This window comes from Tiliqua scincoides, chromosome 9, assembly GCF_035046505.1.
Source record: "Tiliqua scincoides isolate rTilSci1 chromosome 9, rTilSci1.hap2, whole genome shotgun sequence".
In the NCBI taxonomy this organism is placed as follows: Eukaryota; Metazoa; Chordata; class Lepidosauria; order Squamata; family Scincidae; genus Tiliqua; species Tiliqua scincoides.
The window spans coordinates 35437980-35463971 of NC_089829.1; the positions used below are offsets into that span (position 1 = coordinate 35437980).

The 25992-nt window shown below is 43.5% G+C and overlaps 1 protein-coding gene across 9 annotated transcripts in view; it reads left to right on the forward strand.

The window, feature by feature from the left end:
• Nucleotides 1–25992, forward strand: part of ZNF536 (zinc finger protein 536) — a 551190-nt gene that overhangs the window by 423919 nt on the left and 101279 nt on the right. For 2 of the 9 annotated variants that reach the window (XM_066636763.1, XM_066636762.1), the window contains exon 8: nt 17564–17604. The exons of the other annotated variants lie outside the window; for them this stretch is intronic. In XM_066636763.1, coding sequence (XP_066492860.1) covers nt 17564–17577 — 14 coding nt within the window. In that variant the 3' untranslated portion in view covers nt 17578–17604. The remainder of the gene's footprint in view (nt 1–17563; nt 17605–25992) is intronic. 9 annotated transcript variants of the gene reach the window in all.

Genomic DNA, 25992 nt, shown 5'->3' on the forward strand with positions numbered 1-25992 from the left:
TCTAGGTTTGCAAGAACAGATGAGGATTACTTTTGCATATTATAAGAGGATGGTTCCCCCATCACTGTACCATGTATTCCCTGATCGCACACAGTGACTCCTCCAGCTTAGAACCCCCTTCCTGTCCCCAGGCCAGACTTTAACTGTCAAATGGATCAACTTTCATTTCTTAAACCAACTGCACCAGCTTCTGGTCCATTACCTGACCCAGTCCAAGGTGCTTGTTTCAACCTTTAGTGCCCGACATGGCTTGGGAGTAGTGGACTTCGAGGGTTGCCCTTTCCCATCTGACTCAATTATTGAGAGCTCTCTCAAAAACCTTCCTTGGGTTCCCCAACTGTCTAAATTGAGGTGGGACCCAAGGCAATGGTCTTCTGTGTTGCGGCACCCTGACAGATCATTGTCTGAGGTAGGATTACCTGGTGCTGAGCTGTGTATATTTTCAGCATCAGGTGAAGACCTTTTTATTGCATGGGCCCTTCCATATACTTCGCATTTACTGATTGATTTAATCTGTCCTCTGTCTCTTCACTTCTCAGTGTCTGATGCTTTCATTGTATTTTTGTTTCGTATTTGTTTTTTTTCAATCAAAAAATTGTTTGATTGTGTGAAGACAGCTCTGACAGGCTTTGGTTTGAGGAGCAGTGTATAGAAAAAAAAGGAACTGAAATATACAATCTTTTGAAACTGGGTGTTTGAGAATCTCCATGGACAGACTGGTCAGTTGAGCATTCTTAAATTTTATGCAATTCACATTATGGTTTATTGTCACCAAAGGTTGTCATGCAATCATCCTTTTGGGATCCAACATAACTGGACTTTTCTGTGCACTTTTTGTTTACTTGTGCATGATTCCTATGGAAAAAATCTAAAGACCCAATCCTAACCAACCTTCCAGTGCCAATGCAGCCTCAGTGCAGCCCCAAGAGAACAAATGTTCCCTTACCATGAGGAAGCCTCCTTGACTGCTCTCCCACTGCAGGATGCAGCGAACACCCAGTTGGTGTGGCTAAGTCAGCGCTTGAAAATTGGAAAGGGTTGGGCTGAAAAGGCTGTAAGTTACTCATTGACTTACTGGTAATGATAGCCCATACTTAATAGTGAGAACTGAGAAAAAATACTGTGCTTGAAATGATACCAAGTGAAATGAAAGCTGTCTCTGGGATGGTGGTTCTTGTTGATGGTGATTGTATCAGGTGTGTGTTGCAATAGCATACAAGCGTAAGCTCAACTGTAGAAGAATCCTCTTGAATTTTGTAACACTCAAACAGAACTGGCAAACATAATACAAGAACAAACCGTAGACGTTTTCATTATCCCAACAAAGCCATGAGTTATGAGTTGGTGCCGACTGCCAATTTGGTGTCATTTAAAAATATAAAACAATCCAATGCTCTCACCCCTATCTTTTCTGCTGCTTGTGATGCCGAAAGAGTTGTATTTTTGGTCTATGGTCAATTGCGTCCAATGTGAAAAATCAGCCATTTAAAAATCATAGCAGCCTAAATGATCGGCATGATCCCCAGGTAGGTGCAATAATATATTTCATAAGGGTGTCCATGGTGTCCTTAATCATATTGCAAAGCTGGTGTTAATTGCAGTTATTTATAAACCTTCTTGTTTAAAAGAAAAGAAAAAAGACTGAATCTGAAGTGAGAGGATGTTTGGATGTGGGTCCTGCAGCAACAGCTCCTGTGGTGTGATAAGGAGGGACGATATGATACTGACACAAGGTTATGCTCAGATTCATGAAGATGAGATTTCTTAAAGTATCAGGAAGGCTAAATAATTCACAGGTGCCAGGTTCATGAAAGAAATATGCTAGCCTGTCCCGCAAAAGAATAAATCAAATTTCTTGCATGCAGCATCAAGAATCCTTTTTTTATTTTTTCCAGCCCAGTCCCGTGCCATCTCTTCAAAAAATGGCCTCTCTCCACCATTCCATACATTGGTTTCAGTAACATTTCCATCATGTTTATTAAACAAGATTTTCCCCCCATTTTAAAATATTTTGCCTTAACTACTCGATGGTGCTTTTTAGTATCATTTTACATAATTTAATACAATTTGTTCCATCCATTGGTTTTCATGGAGATACAAGCTGTTCGCTTGTGGAAAAGCTGGCATAAAAACCTAAGTTGGCAAAGGATCCCCTCCAGGAGTTTGTTCAGATTTGAAAGTTTTACAGGGGCACCAGCCATTTTGAAGCATATCCATGTTACGATTGAATCAGAGAGAGAGAGAGAGAGAGAGAGAGAGAGAGAGAGAGAGAGAACACACACACACATTTTGGAAAGAACAATCTGTTTGGTACTTTTTCCATTTTCTTTATGGGTTCTTCGAAATGGGAAACAATTGGCTTGTAACGTTTGATATGCCACACTTGCGTTAAAAGACCCACAATGCTCGTCACAATGGCTTTCTTGAAACCATGCTTACTTAATGATTGAAAGCGAACACAGGTGTTTCTAAATTATTTGTGCAGAAGGAAAAATTAATCGTGAGTGGCTGTAATGATTAGAACACTAAAAGAGGCAAATTCGCAGTAACTCCTTGTGTTCTGTGGTCTGTTGCTTCTCTGTTTTATGGTAGGACCATAAGATCTCATCCTACTTTCTTAAACTGTGGACTACAATCAGGGCCATAGTCAACTTTTTTCACCAGGTGGGCTGCTTCATTTCTGCGTATAGCCTCAGAGGAATGAACAGCAGTGATTTCCATAAACCAACAGACAGCTCTAGATCTCTGTCACTTAGCCCAAGCAGCTATGTACAATTTGTGTTTATGAGTTGTAGCATCTGATACATATCAGCTGAATAAGAACAGCTATTATCAAGTTTGGCAGCATTTTTCTACACCTTCATTAAGTACATAATGATTCCCTTAAGTTAACTTTAGCCCCCTTTAAGTACCTTGTCTTCCTTTCAGTCATAGTATCTAAAGGGGAATTTGTTCAGAATCATTCAAGCAAACTAAGAGCGATACTGATCTTGGAAAATCCATCCTGGGCCAGGGAAAATATTACATTGGGCAGAGTTGGGTGGGAGGAGTTTGGTGTGCTGTTGCTTGCTTTATTTAAATAAGCCCTCTTTTTTCAAACAGAAGCTTGTCATGTCACACATGAAAACACGGTTTTCAACTGGTTATTGCACAAGGCAGGTTGGTGCTCCAGATAGGGTAATGCTGCCCCGGCTTCACTCTAGCCACAGCTAAAGTGCATTTATAATCATGTGTGCTCCATCACTCAGATGCATAAACTCAGATGCTGCCCCTGGCCTCACTGTAGCCACAGCTAAAGTGCGTTTATAATCATGTGTGCTCCATCACTCAGATGCATAATCCTTGAGCTGCTTGCCACAGTTGTTGGTGGCCATTGTTGTCTCATGGCACGCTGTTCCCTAGAAATGAAATTGTGTCCTAAAAGTACTGTGAACTGGAAGTATCAGAATGTATATGCTGAACAGGCACTCCTGCAATTGCAGAGGTGCTGTAACATACTGTGGTGGTCATGGAAACTATTGCAAAAGTTTAGCCATTGACCTGTGGTATGTATTTTCCATTTCTCCACACTATCACGGCCATGTATGTGTCCAAAGCTGACTGAATGTAGACCAGATTTTGGCACTGAAAATGACTCTGTGCCCCTTTCTGCTTTAGGTGAATTTATATATTCAATTTATACAGCCTCTTCCTGGCAACCCTTCCTGGTGCATCACTCTTTACAAACCCAGCTAATGTTGCTTTCTCATGATTTATCTTGATTTCCTCACCTGGTGTACAGTTATTAAAAATGAGTAAGCACAGAAGAATGATAGGGAATGTAATCTTATGACTGGTAAATGAGATACAATGTCATCATTTTAGGAATTGTCTTGAGATTACTTGTCTGGGTGGAGTCATTATTGTGGTCTTACTCTCCAGAATCTTTATTTGTTACGGGGAGAGCCTTAAATTCTCTGAATGCTAACGTGAGCTCTAGAAATAATCTTGTCACCTAGTGGGGCCGCTCTGCTTGGCTTTAAGGTATTCACTTTGGAGGGACATTTTACACCCCAGTATGCATTATTGTTTCTTGATCAAAGAACCAAATAGACTGCATAATGCATTCAGATTCCGCCTGAATACTATAACTGCTATTCAGCCAAAATTAGGGGTGTGTGTGCGCATGTTAGTTATCTCGTACTCCCATTAGATGATGCTAAGAAAGAGCAGCGGGAGGTATGTAAGTTATCTGTGCTGTAGCCTGCCCTGGTACATTCGCAGCCAGGGAAGGATTATTGCTGATCTCGGAAGAGTTGGTGCTTTCTGTAACCCTATCGAAGCAACTAGGAGCCCTGTTTTCTCTTCTCCCTGGCCATCTGCTTGAAGCATCTGGTAATCAGGTGCAAGCCCCCACATCCAGAGCATTCATGCTTAAATTTGCAGCTACCTTGCCACCCACATTGGCTTTTGTTATGCTGCCAGAACGCACCTCTTTGTATATTGGAGAGCAGACTGGGACTGAAAATTCCACCAGCGATGCACTGAAATTGTGATGGCTGGTGTGACATTATCACCTTCTGACAGAGATCTAAGCCATCTATTTCCTTTTTCCCCCTCTTTCTCTCTCTTTGTTGTTGATTCCCTACTACTCTTTGCACCACCTTTTTGAACTCATACGTATTTGTCATAAACACACTCACACGCAGGTATGTAAAAAGATTGTGCATCACTGCCTGTCATATGCCAAGAAATTCCTTCTCGAGTTGTAACCATTTGTCTAATCAGTAAATTCATTTTACCTGTGTGCAATACACACACATGCACATGCAGTAAATATTTGGGTTTTCAAAGTTGCTTTGGCATTGCCTGGAGAATCCCCACGTGCAAGAAATCACCAAGTACAACAATGTGATATTTATTTTTTATTCATAATAGGAATCATAAGAGCAATTCCCACATCTACTGTAGTGCAGTGGTGCCCAAATTATGCGCCATGGTGTCATAGGGGGCCGCAGTGAACTCACAGGGGCACACCGGGCACCAAGGGATGTCCCCGGCGGCCTCTTTTTACTGGCTGCCCTGGTGCTGCCATCTTGGGTTGTGCGAGTTCTTGCAAGGTCTTGCACAATCCAAGATGGCAGTGCTACCGTGACAGGGCTCCGTGGAGGAAGAGCTTTGTGATCATAGTACATTTGGGACTGCTGCTGTAGTGTCTTACTAACCATAGCATTTCCAGCCTTATGCTAACTTTGCAGACTAAATTATTGTGAACTGGACTTGTACATTTTACCTGAGCTCAGATACTGATTTAGCCGTACACACAAGTGGTCCACAAAATTAGGGCCATGTGTTTAATTGTTAATATAGTGATGAGAGGAATATTAACAATGACAAATTAATTTCCAGGGTTTTGAGTAGATCCTGCATTTGCAGAACATAACCAGTCCAGCGTACTTGCTTGGGCTGTGTTGAGGTATGACAAATGTTACTTTCTTCCCAATATGTAACAGCTGCAGAGCAGGGAAAAGTTTGATAGAGACACTCTTTTATTCAAGGAGTTCTCAACCACAGATCCAAGTGCTGGGGATTTTCTACTGCCTCCTTCCTTTATGTCCACGTTCAGTGGTTTGGTGACTCTAGCTCAGGGGTGCCCAAAGTGCCTGGGGGCCACTTGCAGCCCTCGGGGACTTCCAATCAGGCCCTCGGGGAGCCTCCTGTCTCCAATGAGCCTTTGGCTCTCCAAAGACTTGCTGGAGCCCATGCTGGCCTGATGCAACTGCTCTCAGCATGAGGATGACTGTTTGACCTCTCACCTGAGCTGTGGGACAAGGGCTCCTTCCACTACTTGCTGTTTCACATCTGTGATGCAGCAGTGGCAGAGAAGCAAAGGCTGGCCTTGCTTTGTGCAAGGCCTTCTATAGGTCTTGAGCTACTGCAAGTCCTTCATTCATTCATATAAGTTCCATCTCTAATAAATTCATTTATGTAGATTTATTCAAATTTTAAATTTAAATTAATTCTTTTTTTCCCTGGCCCCTGACACGGTGTCAGAGAGATGATGTGGCCCTCCTGCCAAAAAAGTTTGGACACCCCTGCTCTAGCTCAATAGCATAAGGATATCTGTATGAAGTAAATAGGTCCTATAACTTTCTGTGTAGTGGGGAAGTAAAGCAACATTATTTGAGGGGAATGTTTTGGAAAGGACAAACAGATCCCAGGGCAATGGTCAGTAATGCAGGCTACTGCTTGAAGCAGAAACCTCTGGAGGGCCCCCTCCAATGGTGTGCTCCTCCATGCTTTGGAAAGCATGCACTCACAAGTTCACAGGCTCCCAGGCACTCACATGGTGCCTGGGAACCAGGCAGGAGATGGGCATATGTTCTCCTTCATGGTGCCACATGCAGTTACAGTGGTGGTAGTGAAGGAGGACTCTTACCTATCCACTGCCTGGTTTCCAGTTGGCTTTTCTGGCTAGACCCCAATGATGCCTGGCCAGGAAAGCCAATGAGGCAGATAAATCACTTGTCTCCTTCACTGCCACCACTAAAGTTTCAGGCGGTCATGTAAAGGAGGTCTGTTGTCCACCTCTGTTGACTGATTGCCTCCTAATAAGCCTCTTCATATTGGGAAACGGGGGCCACAGGAGATGGTATGCCCTGACTCGGGTGTGGCTTAACCTATTGGGCTGTCCAAGGCAGTCCAGTAGTGTTACGCTCTGCACTCCTGCTGCCACCGCCCACCTGCTCAGTCCTTGCCTCACTCCTTCCTCTGCCTAGGATCTTTAAACAAAGCAGGAAATGCTGAGCATGCTGGGATAGCTCCAGTGTGCTGTACACTCCCTGCTTCATTTAAACTAGAGCCATACAGAAGAAGGAGCAAGGTGAGCAGGTAAGACTGCTGCATTCCAGTCTGAAGAGTGGTCTGGCCCCTGCCTTTCCCTTTCCATCCTTTAAATCAGGGGTGTCCAAAGTTTTTGGCAGGAGGGCCACATCATCTCTCTGACACTGTGTCGGGGGCCAGGGGGAAAAAAAGATTTAATTTATATTTCAAATTTGAATAAATTTACATACGTTTACATAAGTGAATATATTAAAGATGAACTTATATGAATGAATGAAGGTCTTGCAATTGCTCAAGGCCTTTAAAAGGCCTTGCACAAAGCAAGGCTGGCCTTTCCTTTTCTGCTGCTACTGCATCACAGATGTGAAAAAGCAAGCATTGGAGGGAGCCCTCATCCCACAGCTCACGCGAGAGGTCAAACAGTTGCCCTCACTCTAAGAGCAGTTGCATCGGGCCAGTGTGGGCTCCAACAAATCACTGGAGGGCCAGAGGCTCATTGGAGACTGGGAGCTCCCTGAGGGCCGCATTGAGAGGCCTCGAGGGCCGCAAGTGGCCCCAGGGCTGGGGTTTGGGCACCCCTGCTTTAAATGTGTGGTGTTCTGTAATGGGCCCAGTGCAAGAAAAGGCAAAGTGAGAGGGCAGGGGGACAGATTGCTCTGCTGTGAGGATCAGTACAGAGGGATCCCACTCCTTTTCCTGCAGGAAATGCGGATCATGCTGGGAATGATTGCAGCGCTCTCAGCATTTCCTGCTTTGTTTAAAGAGCCAGTGTGGAGGAAAGGTGAAGAGGCTGGCTCTGTGGTGGCCTGGAGTGAGGTGGGGTGTCTGTTCACCACTCTCACTATCTGCCACCCAATTCAAATGTTAACCATTTGCCATATGGATGGGCCAGCCATGCCTGGACTTTCCAGGCAGGAGTACACAGCAGCAGACCCTTGTTGTCTCAGGCATGGGTATGTGCTCCACCTGTAGAGCCACTCCTGGGAGTAAATCACCCACTTCATCGCCTCTCAGCACCTCATTATAGCTTCTTATAGGCTCTTTTAATGAAAAAAATTGTGGAAAGTGGCAGGGAATTCAACAAATGTGTGATTTGGCCCTTAGCCTCTTATCAGCAGCCTGTCTGGAACAGGATCAAGCGTCTCTTCTCTCCTGATTAACAGTGCCTAATGGACCCTGTCTCCTAATTGGTTTCCTATTTCCCATGATCCCAATAAATAATTCCCTCTGGCAGCCATCATTCTTCCTCTGGCCAAGTGAATAGATACTTGGCCTGTGTAAGGTGCGTGTGCCTTGTAGTTTTTCTTCCCAATGCTGCTAGTGCATTAAGCCTTATCTGCCCCTGTGGATCTGTGTGGGTTCTGTGAACGTCCATTGCATGTGATTTAAATTAGTGGTGGTTTCAGTTTTTGAGGGTCCCTGGGGGGTGGGCAGTGAACTTCCCATCTATGTCATCCCTTTCCACAGTGTAGTACATATGTATTCACCAGCTACCCTCCTTCCTCATGATGTCTGGGAACTGGGCAATGGCTGGGTGATAGTCCTTACCGTCGCAGTTGCTATCATTACTCATGTCTACTGATAAGATCTGCTGCAGGCCACCTTGTGGCAAGCCTCTGTATTGAACCCTGCACTCCTGGCTGGATTACCAGGTGATGATGGGCAGCAGTGGCAGTAGGATTTGTAAATTGAGGCATGGAGGAGAAAAGGATGGTCCACAGTTTCCACGACTTCCTAATAAGTCTGTCAGAGTCCAGGACCCTGGAAGGCAGTGAGGAGCAGGTGGGAGCATCCTCTTCTCCCCATTAACCATCCTGGACACACTGGGCCTTGATGGGCAGCACATTTTAGAACTGTATAATGGGAAGAAGGTGGTCCATTGTCGCATCTGCTCCCTCACAGTTGTTCAGCAAGCATTTCTGCGGGCCCTGGCTTACCAGGGTTCCAACGTTATCACTGTCACCGCTTCCAGGGTTGACTGGGCATGTCCGTGAGCCCTTGTGGGGGCATGGACCCCTGGGCTTGGTCGTATCTGTGGGGTCACGCCTGATCTGAATCCTCCCTATATCTGCTTCTGTGCAGGTGATGTTAGATGTGGTGTCACTACTCGAATAAGGGCACAGAACTTATGCCTTGCAGAGTACATCCTGACCCACAGTGCCATTCAATCAGAAGTGCCATTGCAAAGCTTAAGTGCTCAGGAGGTGATGTCCCACCAGATATACCAGTGCAGCATCAGAACCTTTGACTTGATAACTGGCATTCCAGGGATGCTGGGATGGTGCTGCAAGAAGATACATTGCCCTCCAGCCTTGAGATTGGATGCTAGTGTTTGGGTTCACCATGTTCACCCATGTGTTGCCTGATGTCACAACAGGCTGCATGCCCTAGAACGGAGACAGATTTGGTGACATTTGGTTTGGCTGTTTTCAAGAAATGCTCTCTGTTCAAACAATGAGAATTGATTTGATGATTGTTAAAAAGAAAAGAAAAGAAATGCAACACTTCTCTCGAACTCATATTAATAAGGATATTTATGATGGTGCAGGGTGTTGACAGAGGTGTTGGCATTCCTTATCAAATCTGTATGTCAGTAATGAGGGCCTTTAGCACAGTGAAAGGGTATCCGCTTTTTTGCAAGCGGGAGGTCCCAGATTCAGATGCCTGGAATCTCCAGGTAGGATAGCAAAAAATTCCTGTCTGAAATTTTGAGAGTCAAAAGTCTGGCAGCCCAATCCTATCCACACTTTCCTGGGAGTAAGCCACATTGACTGTAATGGGACTTATTTCTGAGTAGACACGCATAGGATTGGGCTGTGGGTCAGCTACTGAATGGACCAATGGTCTGACTCAGTAGAGAACAGCTTCTTGTGATACAGATGAGCATTAATAACCCAGGGCCCAATCCTGTTCAACTTTCCGGGGCTGATGGGGCATATGCTGCATTCTTTGGTGTGGGGGGAGTTACAGAAGCCTCCTCAAGGTAAAGGAACGTTTGTGCACTGAGACTGCATTGGCACTGGAAAGTTGGATAGGATTGGGCTCCCATTCATTAACTGCTAAAACTGAAGAAGTCACCCCTGATTTTGAATGTGTATATTATGTGGCAGAAGTTTCTCAAACACCACCTGTAGTCATTAGTAAACATTAGTTGTGCCCCCAGGACTTTGGTAGTAATCTCCACTGATTTGTCGGACTTCTTTCCCACTAGGTATGCTTAGGATTCTGCGAGTTATATAAGTTTGGGATTGAAGAGTTTCTTGAGAAAAATTTACCCTTGAATCAGTTAAGGTCTTTATCCCAGAAATGCCATATATCTGTGAGAAATAAAACTGAGTTGATGCAACAGATCTCCAGGGTTGTTCTCTGCAAAATTGGCAAATAAACCACTTTGGCTGCAATCTTAACCACACTTTCCTGAAAGTAAGCCCCCAAATAGGACTTACTTCTGAGTAGACCTGGTTAGGATTGTGCCCTTTGTCACATTCAGACCCTGATCCTAAGTCTACTTGCATGGATCAAGTTCTGTGAAACCAAAAGCATTTACTTCCATGTAGGTATGGTCAGGTTTGCAGTGCCATTTCAGTATGCAACATCAGCCATGACCCTGTGAAAGTAGGTTCCATTTATTTAATTAGTTCAAATAATAGACCTAACCCAGTATTTTCATATACATTTCAGGGCTCCATACGTATGCTAGCAGAGACTGAAGTGCTATGCACTTGCAATGAGATTTCGAATTGTGAGCAAGGGGCATTGTCAAACATTGGACACCTTCAGAATTTTGGAACATGAGCTCAGTTTGTGCATTGGTGTATGCCTGCACCTGTGTGCATATATAAAACCATTATTTTTACACAAATATACAAAAGGAATTGTGGGAGACATACTGAGTGGCTGTGCTCCCAAATTTCAAACACAATCACCAAGAAACCGAGGAAGCATGCTGAGAAATTGACCTGAAAGGAACCATGTGCAATGTTATATACATTGGCTTGGAATGTAGCCTGTTTATTCCACCGATACATCAGGAAGCTGAGTGCTCAGATTGCCAGTTGCTGAAACCACAAACAAACCCATCAGGACCTTTTCACAAGCACAGAGAATGAACTGAGCGTTCAGAACAGGGGAAAAAAAGGCCTTATTGGCTTGAGTCACTGAGCTGGCTTCCTCTGACTGTTGTGCTGTAAGTTAGTCAGAGAAGTCTGACAGCAATTTAAGTTCCATTGACAATTGCTGTCATAATATTGAAGGAAGATTGTATCAACACTAGTGGTCGGTGTTCAACCAGTCATATGGACCGGACGAGTTTACCATATGCTTAACTACAAACTTTCCTTGGAACGCTCCTTTCGAGCGCTTGACGAGCTTATGATACCAATCAATAGTGACTTGCCGCCCAACATGGAAAGTAGGAGGCTTTGCGTAGAGAATACATAGTTGTGAGCAGGGGGTTTGGGGTTGTTTTCTTTCTTTTTTTAATTATAACAAATTGATACTTTGGCTCATATTGTTTTATCCGGAGTTTGTGTCTTTGTCAATATGTTTAGGCTGACACTAATTAACAGAGTGAAAATGTAAAAAAAAAACAAAAAAAAAACAACTCAGTAGAAAATGTTGAAGAATCATTTTGTAATATTAGAGTTTGTATAAGGCTGTTGTATGGGCACAATCCATCTGCGATATCTCTAATGTTTGTGTCATTGAAATGAACTGGAAGCATACAAGGGCTTGTTGTAGGCTAAGGTGAAAATGCATTTCCAGCGTTCTTGTTCGTTTGTATATTCCTTTATGGGGGGGGGGGAGATGTTTTAAGAAATGTGCCAGGTTAGAAACTCTGTGAGATAATTCAAACAGAAGTCTGACCTGATTCTGTCTCAATTTGCTATGTTTCGTTAGCATCGAGCCAATTTTAATTTAGTTACGTGTACCGTTGGCAGTTAATAATGAGCGTGTTTGAACAATATGGAAAGTACAGCCTGGGCTTAGGTAGGGAGCACAGGTGACCTTTCACTGCAGGTGGTAAGATACTGTGCTTGTCTCCTCGTTTTTCTTTCTCTAAAGCAGCTGTCTTCAGTACAGTGAAGGAGAAACTGACGCGTAATATAGATCTGCATATATGAGGTCCTGCAGTGTGTACTTAGCGAACACACTGGAGTTTTCAGAAGTTGGGGTAAATGGCAGAGCTAGTTAAACAGAGTTTGTCCAGCATTGCCCTCCCAGCCTGCCTCATTTTGGATAGTTCTTTGGTCACTGCCAAATCCAGTTTTTGGTTCCAATTTCTAAATTAGTTTAAAGGGAGGGAGAGTTCTTGTTTGGCTTAGTCTGCATTGCTAGTGATTTTGAGAAGTGGCTTCATTTGCCCTGAGGCTTTTCCTTTGTAAAAATGTCACAATGTGCAGATTCAGTGTTTGGTTTGGAGAGACCTAGTGCACACTGGTGGTGGACATCAAAATGGTGGGTGGATGCTTACCCAGAACAACCTCTCAAGGTGTTCCAGCCCTAAGGGATCTGGAGTAGGGGTCCCCTGTTGGGTCCTGAACGTCTCATGGAGCATCCCTGAGCTGAAGAGCCTCTGGAGAATGGTCCTGGCCTCCCTACCGTGACAAATCAACCTACTTCAGGATAGTCTTCAATCTCTATTCTTAATGCCTGCCCTTCACCTTGCCTACCAGTTGTGATCAACCTAGCTAAAGCATCTTACCCTTCCAAACAGTTTAGAATAGGCAGAAAGTGGCCAGAGAGTTGGAACAGACATAAGGAAATATTTCTTTACATAGTGTGTAATTAATCTGAGGAACTCCTTGCCACAGATCGTTGTGATGACACCTGCCATCACCTGGCCATGAAAAGGGGATTGGACAGATTTACAGAGGAACAGTCCCTCACACGTTACAAGCTGTGATGATTATACACATCCTCAGGGTTTTAGAGGTAGCTCACCTTTGAATGCCAGATGCAAGGGAGTGACAGCAAGATGCAAATTGTCTGTGTGCTCCCCAAGGCATCTAGTGGGCTACTGTGAGACACAGGCTGCAATTCTAACCACACGTTCCTGAGAGTAAGCCCCATTGATCAAAATAGGACTTACTTCTGAGTAGACCTGGTTAGGATTGTGCCCACAGGAAGCTGGACTAAATGGGCCCTTGGCCTGATCCAGCAGGGCTCTTCTTATGTTAAATTTATCCTGTTTTTCCTGAATTCTATTTTCCAGATTTTCTTGGAGAAGGAAAAGCAAATAGACCCTTCTCTGCAACCACTCCCTCAGTTGAGCCTCAAGTATATGACCAATATTTGTCTTGCTCATAGAAAGTTCTTTTAAAATATACTCTATCTGCTTACAAGACTGCTTTCTTCTCTGGTCCAGGGTCACTATTGCTGCTGCATTTTCCACCTCCAACACCATGTAAGAAATGGAGAGGGACTGGGTATGAAGATTCCTTTGGCATACACAGTCATCTCTGCATGGCACATTTTCTTCATGACCACAGCGGTGCTTTAAAAACTCAAGTTGCATGAGACTCCAGCAAGATAACTGGTGGCAATGTATCCACTTGTGGAAAAGGCTCACACCCTGAACCAGGAATATCTTGATAGTTGTGCTCTTTGGTCCTTGGGCATCCGGAGCTCAGCGGGATCAATATGAGTGTGAAATCTGAACCTCACCCATTATGAATTAGTGCATTAGCCATCTTCATGAACACTAATGCAATTACAGTGGAGACAGATGCCATCCTCAGTTTCTCTTATTTGTCACCACTCTCCCTATTCATTGATATCAAATTTTGTTTGTGTGTCCTTGTCTACAACTGGGATTTGGATTGCTTGGCCAGAAATTAGTTGAGTCTAGATGGTACCATCTGCTGAATATTCTTCAACTGTTATTAAGCTTACAATTGTTCTTGGCTGTTCTTTCTTCTTCTTCTTCTTCTTTTTAAAATAAGTGTATTTAGTGGAAAATGACAAGAGAGCTAAAATGGAGCACTTGTATTATTAGGCATTTTTCTGACTTTGGCAACTTGAGAGTCCTGTTGGCAAGATGTGCTCTGTGGATGTTGCCCATAAAGACACGTTTAGACCTGCTTGTGGCTTGGCTGTTTGATTAGTAAGCATCTGCAAATGTACAAGCAACAAATCGGAAAGTACGCAGCATATGTCTTGCAGAATCTATGAGCACTGATGACACTTTGATCGAGGTGAAGAATCTTACCTCCATTTCTCAGGCAGTCTGATGCTTGTTGCAGATGGAGGAACCAACACATACCCACTAATGGAAATGTGTTCCTGAACCAGATTAAGGTAGTGGCCCCGCATCTTTTTGTTGGGGACAAGTAGGGTTGCCATGTTACCTGAAGATTTATTTTTCACATTTTTATACCATTCTTCCTCCAAGGAGCTTAGGATGGTATACATGATTCCTTCCCTTTTTTATCCTCACAACAACCCTGTGAGGTAGGTGAGACTGAGAGATAGTGATTGGCCCAAGGTTGCCCAGAAAGCCCCAGGAAGCTTTGTGACTGAGCAAGCATTTGAACCTGGATCTTCCAGGTCTAAGTTCAAGTCCTGCTACTCTGCAACTCCACCCTGACTGGCAGAGTATTGTTTAGGTAAAATATTGTTTAGGTAAGAGGAGGGAGTTTGGGGAAACTGGCAGTGGCGTGTTTCTTGCCCATACAGCTGGTGTGCAAATATACACAACAAAGTGTGCATTTACATGCATTTCTTTTTTGAAAATGAATGAAATGCATAGACATCTCTGTATCTCATATGATTCTGTCTCCAGAACTTTTCATTCCATCCCAAATTTGGATAAGAGGGGAATTCGGTGACATCTCTAGCTGAAGCCAGTTCCCTCAGTCAAAGTCCAATTCTCTTGGCATTGTCATAAGATTCTAGGCCTGCTTGTGCTTTTTTTTTTAAACACACGTGTCTCTTGCTTTGTGACATAATGCTGTCAGTTCCCAGTAAAAGCTGGGAGAAGGGATAAAAAATCCATAAGAGTTAGGATTCATCTGGGCTACATTAAAAACATAAAGCTTCTGCCATAAACCGGTTTTCACTAAGCCGTAAAAGTATCAGGTCAGACTTTTGAGGCCAAGGCTGAATCTTATCCCTTGTAATCATGGACTTGTTCTCAGCAAAGGAACACTGTTCAAACATGACTGAAAGCATCTGTGTTTTAGAAAATAATAGCATTGTTCTTCCTTCAGTATAGATTACGAGGGCCCAGGACTGACAGCTGCATATCCCAAAGAAGAAGGGGTGATTATCAGTCCATAAAATAACAGCAAGAATGTCTTGATTTTGTTGGTGGAGGGTGAGCAAGTGGCTTCTTGTAAGCGAGGCCCAAATTGAGGGTTTACAAATGTTGTTATAGTAAATACCCTTCAACTCAAGAAATGAATTGCACCTTTGAAAACCTTCACAAGCATACACAGGACTGCGTCTGATTGGTAGATTTTATTGATAGGTGCCATTTGTATCTCACCTATCCTCCAAGGAACTCGGGGCGAGGTGCTGAGGGTTCTTCCCCTGGAATGACCCTATGACAGTGGATCCCAAACTCAACTGGGTCATGATGGCCCAGCCTTTTCTTCCTGGCTTAGTCAGGTGCTGCCATCTTGGATCTTGTGAAATCTCACAAGATGGAAGATGGTGATGCCCAAATCTTACAAGATTTTGTGAGATTCAAAATGTTGGTACCTGGGAGAACAGGTAGAAGGGGGCATCCTTTGGTGCCCCTGTGAGTGCGCTATGATGCCATAAGACATTGCAAAGCATGCATGGGGAACCCCTTCCCTATGATGTAAATCTGATTGACAGAGTAGCCCAGGTTGGGCTATATATCTCCTGTTTTTTGGTTCACCACATGGAGATGAGTGAGTGCTTGCAAATCCTCTTTCCCCACCCTGTGCATCATCCCCAGATGAAAATACTGGGATGGAACCTCCAAATACCACATGATCACATGGTTGATTTCGCTATATTAAACATAAGAATTTGCCCAGGGCCAGCCCATCCATGAGGTCAACTGAAGCAGTCACATCAGGCAGCACGTTGGTGAGGAGCACCCTTCTCTGTCCTCCTCCTTGCCTCCACTGCTCCTCTTTCTTTAGTAGCAACCCTAGTTGGGAAGGGCATCTACTTTCATTTTGGGAGACTCTCTTTTCCTCTCCAGCTTTTCTCTCCCCTTTTTCTCTTCTCTCTCTTTCTCCTGCGGAGCAGCTTCTCGCTCATCTTGCCCCCCCCCCAGTCTTGACATATGCACCATCTGTGGTGAGGATTCACAACCATAAGCACAACACAAGATACTTGTCACTGTCCTGCCCTCAAATAATCTCACAGAAGCATTAGCCTATGTAACCTTCTACATGTAGCCTTCTATGAGTTGAGAAACCTTTTTAAAATGCAACCCAGAACTAAATTCACCTGTCAAATTAAAATGTAGGTTTAATGTATTTGTAACAATTGCTTTAATTGTATAGGCAAGCTCCAGCTTTGCATAAAAACAAAATGAAGTTTGTTCGGGGACGTTATGATAACACAGGCCTACAAAATGGAGGGTCAGAAAAGTTTTTCCCAAACTTTATGGTGGTTTGATATGAATTTGGGGTGCCGATTCCAAAAATGGCACCCGTTTTGCCCTATCACGTCTAGTTTTGGAGATATAGTATAGCCTCATTAGTGAATGGTTCAAGCAGCTTCCTCATGAGGAAGCTGCTTGAACCGATCACTAAAGAGGCTATGCCGTGTCTCCAAAACTAGACGTAATAGGGCAAAACGGATGCCATTTTTGGAATCGGCACCCCAAATATACCCAGGAATTTGTGTAACGTTTAAGGAAGCAAAATGTGTATTGGCCTGTGTAATTGCCCTTCTCGGCACCTTGTAACACTCCTCCTCCCCCCATCTGAGCTCCTCTTCCCTTGTAACACTAGTATAGTATGTCTGAATAGAACTGGAGTAGCTAGTGTTTCTTTCTCAGTCTCCAGAGGGTCCAGAGATAAGCAGAATGATCCAGGGGAGGCATAGGTCCAGGTGGCAAGAACATCAGCCATGAGTCCAAAGAGCCACAAGAAGGTCAGGTGGTCCAAAATAGAAAGAGGGGCGAGGTCTGGGGCAAACAAGCAAAGATTAGAAGAGTCAGGGGAAAGGTGATATGGGCCAACACAGTAGAGGGCAGGGGCTGGAAGGCAGGTGAGGTGAGCCGCAAAATTTACTACTCATAGCCACAAGTAGTATGTACAGGATAGTATCTGGGGTGAAAGATGTTAATCAGCAATGCACAGCAGTTGTGTGAATTAGTCCTTTCGTTGACCCAGTTGGCGTAGATTTAAAGTCACCCTTGAATCAATTAACAGTGAAATCCTATTCATGTCTACTCAGAAGTAAGTCCCACTGACTTCCATAGGACTTACTCTCAGGTACGTATGTATAGGATTGCAGCCTTAGTTTCTGCATTACCATGAAAAGATTTCAAAAGATGACTGAATTTTGCAAGTTACTATATTTTGCAGACAGTTTTGTCCCCCCAAATATTTAAATTTTGAGACATCAAAACTTTTTTTAAAAATTTAATAATGTAATATTAGTAACGGGGGGAAGGGGGTATTTTATACTGTACGCATGTCTCACTGATAGATAATAGGATTACTTAAGCTTTTGTAATATTATGCAATATTTAAATTTATGTTGATTTCTTCCATTTCACATGTAGTAATTAATTTTGTCTTACTGACAGATGATTCTCAATGACTGATTTTCAAGAGAAAATCCAGACAGGTATTTTTAACACTTTGTTTTCATTCAAGATGGCTTGTATTTGTGGGTTTTTGTTTTCTTTAAGGGGCAATTATTCAGGCTATGTTGTGAATTACAGTTTTAGTATTATTTTGATGGCAAATCAGCCCTCTTACACCTACAAATATCATTCAAGGGGGAGGTGAGGAAAAGCTTTTAAAAGTTCCGCTCTGCTCCAAACAAAGCGCTTAGGGGGGTTTTCAGCATGCACAGGTCTGTTGCATGCTTGGGGAAGAGTTCCAGTTCATTTCAATGGAAGGAACACATTGCATGAATTCATCTCCTCCGCTGAAATGAATGGGGAACCACTGTGAGCAGTGGAGCGGTCTGTGTACACTGGGGGACAAAATATACTGTAATATCAAATCACCCCCTTTCCTTGGCTAGGCTTTATTTACAAATAAACTAGGGGAAAAATCAACGGTAATAACAAATGAACTGCCTGTTTAGTTATACTGCATAGTACAACCCTTCCTAGACTGTGCTTCCTACAGCAGCATGTTTGAATGTTCACCCACAGGGCTGGCTCAGAAAGAGCCCTGGGCAAAGTACCTTCAGGTGGCTTCCTCATACATTGGCAGCCTTTCCCATCTGGGCAGCCCCTGGGGGACTCCCTGGTTAATGGCAGTGGCAGGCAGCAGTGGAGCTCCTCTCAATGCCTGGTGGCTGAAGCACCCATTTTACCCCCCCCCCCCACCACCAGTGCCTTTGGAGCCCTGTGGGAAGATTAAAATGGGTGCTTCCACCATGCTAGCACTAAAACAAGTGCCCACAAGAAGGAGGAAAAATGTCTCAATGGCAGAGGGTCCTCCTGGGATACCAGGTCCCTAGCATTTCTTCTAGCTAAAACATTTCTTGATATGCTAGCTTTCCACATGCAGGGTTTCATTCTTTCTTTTTTACACTGAACAGCATTCAAACATGCTATCCTCCTCCTGACCCCTGAAAGGGTACAATCTAGGAAAAGCTGTTTTGAAAGTGTAGCTTGCCTTCATGTGTGATCGCTCTGGGTTTTCCCTGCACGCCTTCTGCTTTTTCACACCCCATATTCCTCTGTTCACATTGAGTGCTGTCCAGTCCCTATTTCTTTCCTAACTGACATTCACGGTAAGGATCATGCCATTCTGTCTCAACTTCTTTGCGATGGATGTGTGGATAGAGTCCTGAAATGGAAGTTTCACCATAATCCTCAGTGTGAGGCATCTTGCAGTTCCTGTTATAAGCCCCTTCACCAGTCTGGGTCAACAGAATCTCCAAGGCAGTGGAAGAGTCTTTCCCCCAGTGTGCCATTCCCCTTCTTGGCTACTGGCTAGTCTGTTAGGATGTTATTGCACAGGACTGCTGTCCTGTCATTTGTCCTTTGACTTTATATTGTCTTCTCTTCCGTTTCAAGATTTGTAAGCTGCCTTAAGCCATGGATTTAACTAACTTGTTTATTCCATGTCTGTCTTCCCTCATGAAACTCAAGGCAGCATCCAGTGTGTCCCCAGTTGGTCACCGATCTAGGCACTGAGCACACCTTGGACTGCTTTCAGCCAAGTGGCTAAATCATGTGCCTTCAGTGCATGCTGCAGGAGAGGCAACGTAGACATGTTCTCTGCCATCAGAGCAGCTCAATACTGTAGCTTGTCATTTTGGTGTAGCTAGAGGGAACTCGACATGTGGATAAGTTCAGTTAGCATTAATGTTCATCATAACCTATGAAGTTTGTCAGTATGTAAGGAAAAAAGTGGATGTTTTGAAAGTATGCTGTTTTCACTTTCTATGAAGGAAACGATGGCATATTGTGCAGGCATTTATTGGCCATAAGTACCTGAATTATATACAGATTGAAAATATCACCTATTGCTTTAGAGACAAGTGCAGGCCAGCATCACCACATAGCCTTAGGGCACAATCCTAACCAGGTCTGCTCAAAAGTAAGTCCTATTTTGTTCAATGGGGCTTACTCTCAGGAAAGTCTGGTTAGGATTGCAGCCTTAGGCACTTATCACTTAGGCAGCTATGGAGCCCAGCTTCCTGGCAGGGCACACAGCTGATACCTGCCCTAAAGCCCTCCAGGGAAGACTGGACCTAGCTGCCATTTTGCTGGAAACTGCTCTCCTTCCTACAGTGTCCTGGACTGATAGAATGACCTGGAACTGGGTCATCATGGGGAAAAAAATTGACATCCAGCAATTGCCAAAAAAACAACCAAGAAAACCAACTGCTACCTAAAGAAGCTCCCCCAAAATCTTAAGGGGGCTCCCCAAAGGGCAATTTGACAAGAACCCCCTTAAATCTGGAGCTGGCCACAGACAAATGGTTCTAGCACTTGTATTTTCCCCCCACAGTGGATAAATAGAGGGCACACAACACATGTGATGGTTGTGAAGCACCAAAGGTCTCCATGCCAGATCATATCCTCTGGTTTACCCAGCTGAAGTCTAACGAAGACTTCAACCTTGCCTGATTTACGTATTTCTTTTTACAAGAATGCCTGTGGTCTGATTTTAGTACAGGCAATCCCTGATACAAGTCTCCCTGTTATACGTTTCCCCACATTTAAGTCTGCAGCTGCTTGAGGACCTAGACTTAAAAAATTCCCCATGTGTAATTCCTGTACATCTGCCAAGCCATCAACACACCTGCATGCTCTTCTTTCTCCTCCACCCTCTAAGCTCTTAAAGGGATAGAAAAAGAAATCATGTTGATGTAATAGAGATACTTTGGGGAAAGAATTTTGTTATTTTGTTTACAGTACTGAAGAAACTAGGGAAGGGTCTTTGTTTGGAATAGAGCTCAGATAAGTTTGGAACAATGAGGTGTGTTGTGTGTCAAGCATCCTGGGCACGTGCAGGATGCTTTACAGTAAAGCGTGAATTAGGGTCCAGTCTGATCCAACTTTCCAGCACTGTTGCAGCCATGCCAACGGGGTATTGCACTGCATCCTGCAGTGGAGAGGGCAGTCACAGAGGCCTCTGTAAAGTAAGGGAACATTTATTCCTGTACCTCAGGGCTGCATTGTGATGCATCAGCACTGGAAAGTCGAATAGGATTGGGCCCTTAGAATTATCTAAGGGTCATTTATGTGACTTCATGTGAAAATTTGAAATGTTTCGAAAATGCTCATAGTGACACATAATTATGTATGAGGTTCATTAGAATGATTACTGGTTCAAAATGTGTGTGTTGTATTCTGACTTGCTACTAATTGATATGGGGGTGCACTGGTTTATACGGGTTCAAAACTTCATATCATTCTCTACAGTTCTTATCCCAGCCTTATGCCATTGTTTCTAATGGGAAAAAATTCCCCTCTCCAAGTCCAGTATAGGGCATGGGTTCGATCCTCATCAACTCCTATTTACATTATTTCTTATGGGGGAAAGTTATCCTTTGTATACCGTTTCACTATATGTTCAAACTTTCAGTCCCTAATCCAGTAAAAAGTATATATAAAAAGAAAAAGAAAGTAGACAATGCCATTTAAGTAATGAAATGATAGAGCTTGATAACACATAGCCTTACCTATGTACTGTGATGTTATCTGAAATATCTAGTTGACATTACTGATTTGGAATTAATACTGAACTCACTAGCTACAATGAAAATATGTATTGACTTGGGAGGGGAGGGGTGATATCATTTATGTCTAGGATCAATTCAGGAGAATATGGACCATCACTTTTATGCCAAACTGGTTTGTTTTGTAAAGAACAAGTCAGGTACACAAACAAATGCATTAAGAAAGGGATCATGTTTGAAATGTATTGGAATACTGCATTTCAAGACAATCCCTTTCTGTATTTTTTCCTTTTATTATAAATTCACTCCAGTATTTGACTAAAAATTATCATTCATAGTAATGAACAACAACAACAAAAAAGAATTCCTGTGGTCTACCCATGTGTTTTCAGTCTATAAAGCAAGAATGCTTGTGCATGTACATTAGAGCATGGAATTTAGCCTTGATGGACAAACTGACGGAATAAATAAATGTGTTGGATTAACCACCATTCTTTGAAAGAGGGTTTATGCTTTTTCCAATAGCAACACTAATTCTTCAGTGCAGTGTTTCTCCTATTTCCACATGTTTCTGGAAAGACTAAATTTCTGTGTGGTGTTTGTATGATGGTTAATTCTGGGAAGATTTGCCTTAATTGATGATAGAGCATTGCAGTTTTGATATGTGTTGCACTATCTGGTCTTTTTAGATTTCTGGTTTAATTTTGTTTGGTTATATGATTTCTTTGGGGGGAAAATCTATTAAATATTTTGTGAGATCCTGCACATGCACTTTTGCTTAAGAACTATGTAGTGCCTTGCTGCATCTAGATAAGGTCTACCTGGAAGAATCCCAACATCTAGCACTTGTGCTAAATGACCTGCTGGGAATTAACAAATGGTATACCTGTACCTTCTTCCTAGTTCCAAGTCTGGCACATCTGATAAGCGAGTTGTAACTTCACCTTAGATCAGAGGTATCAAACATAAAGCCTGTGGGCCGGATGCGGTCTGTGGAAAACTCTTTATCCAGCCCTCTGGCTCTATCGACATTACCATCAACTGCTGTCAGCTGCTGAAGTGTTAATGACATCACTTCCCATCCTCAACAGGCATCATGAATGCTATTTGGCTCTCTGTATGAAACAAGTTTGACACCCCTGCCTTAGACAGTGAGTTGGAGGAGCAGTATGCTGGCAGAGAATGCCCCCTCCCCTCGGTCCACCCACCGTCTCCCCCAGTTTCCATCTGCATGGAATCTGCCTCCACCCTCTCAGCACACAAAAGAAGGGTGAGGAGGGCATCTTACCCTTCTCTGTGTCCAGTGCAGTCACTGCAGCTGCTTTTTCTAGAGTCAAGATTTAAGTACACCACCCTGAGAGAGTAGAAATAGCTCAGGATGGACTTGGATTCCAAACTGTCTTACAGGACAAAAGTTTACTTTGGTACCAGGACCGACTTCCCCCTCTCGCATGGTATTTCGGTGAGGGCTTAGAACATTTTTGTTTCGTTTTGCATTTGGGATGTCTGCCTCCTGTGCTTCTATCACAGTTCCTTGAGTATGTTTTGCCCTCCTCTAGTTGGTATTTCCCCCTCCCCATTGTATTTCCAATGTATGTTCTATTGTTATTTTGTATTTTCTATTTTTTATTCTATTGTATATTATATATATTTTTTAATCTATAAATTGTTAGCTGCCTAGGGCATCTGCTTTCAGCAAAGGAAATGTGGGGTAGAAATCTTTTAAATGAATGAATAAACATTTTGCTGGTGAAATTGTAGTAGGAGCTGAGGATTTAGAAAGGCCATTTATAGCTATGAATTGTTGGTAATGGGGAAATGGGCAAGTTCCCAATGGAAGGGTCTTCAAAATATCAACCAAAGGAAATGTGAGGGTTGGCATGAGTTTTCATATATTGAATCTCCACAGATGCCTTGATCATCAGGCACGTTATCAAACGACCACCTGCTCTTTCTTCTCATTCCTTCTCACTGACCTCTACAGTTAGGAATAAAGTTTTGTTTGATCTGTTCTGGATATAGCAGTGGGTGCAGAAGTCTCTCTTTAGGCCTGAATGTGCAATCCATCCTCCTGCAGATTAAGTGACTCCTTCACTTTATCATTAACCATGTTGTCAGCTCTGTTGCCATTGGTTGTTTCTTGCGCCCTTCCTATCACGTCCGTGTCAAGAAATGCCATCTACATTCCTTTGCTGCCTGCGTCTTCTTAACATCAGTTCATACCCACTTGTCGATAGATAGCACATGACGCTTGCTCGCTTTTAGTCTTCCTTGGTAGGCTGGGTCAGGTTTCCCAAAAAGCCCGCCTGAACGCTTTGACTCTTGTTATCCTTGGGAAGAATTTGCTCCATTTGTGCATGATAAGACCGTGAAATCTGGTGCCACTTATTTAAAACAATGTTTGCCATTCCATGTTGCAGCATTTGAATGATTTCAAACAATTTACAGTCTGCTTCTGCCTGAACATAGAAAACACACACACACCCTTTATATATATTTCTCCCTCTTTCTCCAGTTTGCATCATACAAAGTTGCACTGAATGTTCTCCTATAGGGAGCAGCCCATGCAGGGGGCAGCCCGAAGCATCCTAAAGTAGTCACCTCAAGCAGTGTATAATCAGGCAATGAAAGAGGCAATGCCTTCTGCCACCTGGGTATGCACCACCTACCACCATCATGATGGCTGCTTCCTCTGCCAGGCCAAGTGCAGCTGCCTCCTCTATTTCAATGGCCACCTCCACAACTGCCTGGCGTGGGAGCTGCAGCATGCATCCAAAGGTCGGGGAAGCTTCAGTCAACCCCACATGCCTTCACCCCTGCCTTGCTGCTGGTTGAGCTCAGCCCAGATCTAGGTTATGTGAAATGGTGCAGTGTAGTGGATAGGCTTGGAGAAACCTGGGTTTACATGCTTGTAAAGTTTATTGAGTGTCCTTAGGTTGCTCTCTCTCTCTCTCTCTCTCGCTCTCTCTCCACCTCCCTCTCTCCTTATTTCACAGAGTGGTTATAAAGGTAGAATCAGGTAACCCTTATCTACGTTGCCATGAGCCCATAGATGAAAGACCAGGATGCATATATGATCCAATTAACAAATAGCTTCAGGCGCTCCTTCACAGGGACTCCAAAAAGATGTGGCTGCCATCAAATGCAAATACCTGGTCCAGGCTGAAATCAATGTGGCTCTGAGCAATGCCAGCTTCACATAATGTCTACCAGCCCAATGTACTCAATGGCTGTGTGAATGTCTCAGTCATGACTCATATTTCAGGGACATTTTATCCACATTTGGGATCTTCTTTGTTAAGAATACAAACAGCCAGGGATGGAGTCATGGATCAGCCAGAGGTGGTTGATGCTGGCCCACATCCATCAGTGGGTTCACCTGGCCAGGCCAATCCCTGAATCTTCAGAACCAGGGGCATCAGCAGCACCCAATGCCCCTTCAGGTGACAGGTGGGAGGTGCCATGGGGGGACCCAGTACAGGTTTTGCCACAGCAGCCTAATGCTGCCTTTAATGCTGGCACTAATGCTGACTTTTGCCGCAGCAGCCTAATGCTGGCACTGAGAAGTCCCCTGCTGGATCAAAACAAATCTCAGTTTAGTCCAGCGTTTTGTTTCTCATAGAAGTCCACCTGATGCCTTTAGGAAGTCCACAAGCAGTGCGAGTTGGCACGTAGGCCTCACCTGTTGAATCCAAGAAACTGGTGTTCAGTGTCATACTGTCTCTGAACCTAGCGTTAGCATAGAATGTTAGAGCTGGAAGTGATCTTAGAGGCAATCTAGATGAGCCCCATGCTCAGCGGAGGCAACTGCTACAGCATCCTCAACAGGTGGCAGGCTATCCTGTGCTTGAAAACCTCTAATGAAAGAGAACCCACAACTGCATGAAGCAGATTGACAGCTCTTATTCTTTAGCCCAGGGGTGTCAAAGTGAAAGGAGGGGGCAGTGGAGATGAGTGGGTAGATGCGATGATTACCCCTTGCCAATCTTTTGCCTGCGGCGACTGATTCAGTTGACTTCATGGGTGGTCCAGCCCCGGTGCAACCTATGACTGAGGAATATCCAGAGTACAAGTATGTCTGGGATTTGCCAAGCCTGCATATTTGGGGACCCAGCACAACAGATTTGTGGATTGTTCTTTTATTCATTTTGTTAAGTATATAAGAAAAACTTTTTGGCCATTCGTAGGGCATTTGGTCAGCTATTCCTGTGCCACCTCCCTTTTTTGCAGGACTTCCACATTTAGGGAGCATTCTAAATTCATTGCCGATCAATGCAAACTTTGCCATTGACTTCAATGGGATGTGGAGAATGAATAGCAACATTTCAGGTGGCAACAATACACAGGGGGGCTGATAATCATGCTCTCAGCATCCGTCTTCAATCCTTTTTTTGCATGTGTAGGTTTTTTCCAAAATATTCTATTAGTTTTTGTTACGTATGATCTCCCTTTTGTGAATCCATGCTGAATATCTTTAATTAAATCATAACTTTCCCCTGTTTTGTCCCTGATTAGTGTTTCCAATATCTTCCCCACTGCTGAAGTTGAGCTTACTGGTGTTTAATTTCCTTGATCTTTCCTAGAGCTGTTACGAAGCAGAAGTGTTACATCAGTTGCCCTGTCCATTAATACTCATCTTCTTTCATGTTTTTTACCTTTCAACTTTTAAAATTTTGCCTTGTGATCATCTCATTTTTCTTTTAGTTTCTTCAGTATTATGAAAATTATTTTAAATATCTCCAATATTTTGAAAAGAATGCATTTTAGTACTTTGCATTTATGTTTGAGTTCATATTCTCTATAAACCTGTGTAGCTGGTGATCTATGTAACTTACTTAAATCACCCAGTTGATCTCATGCATT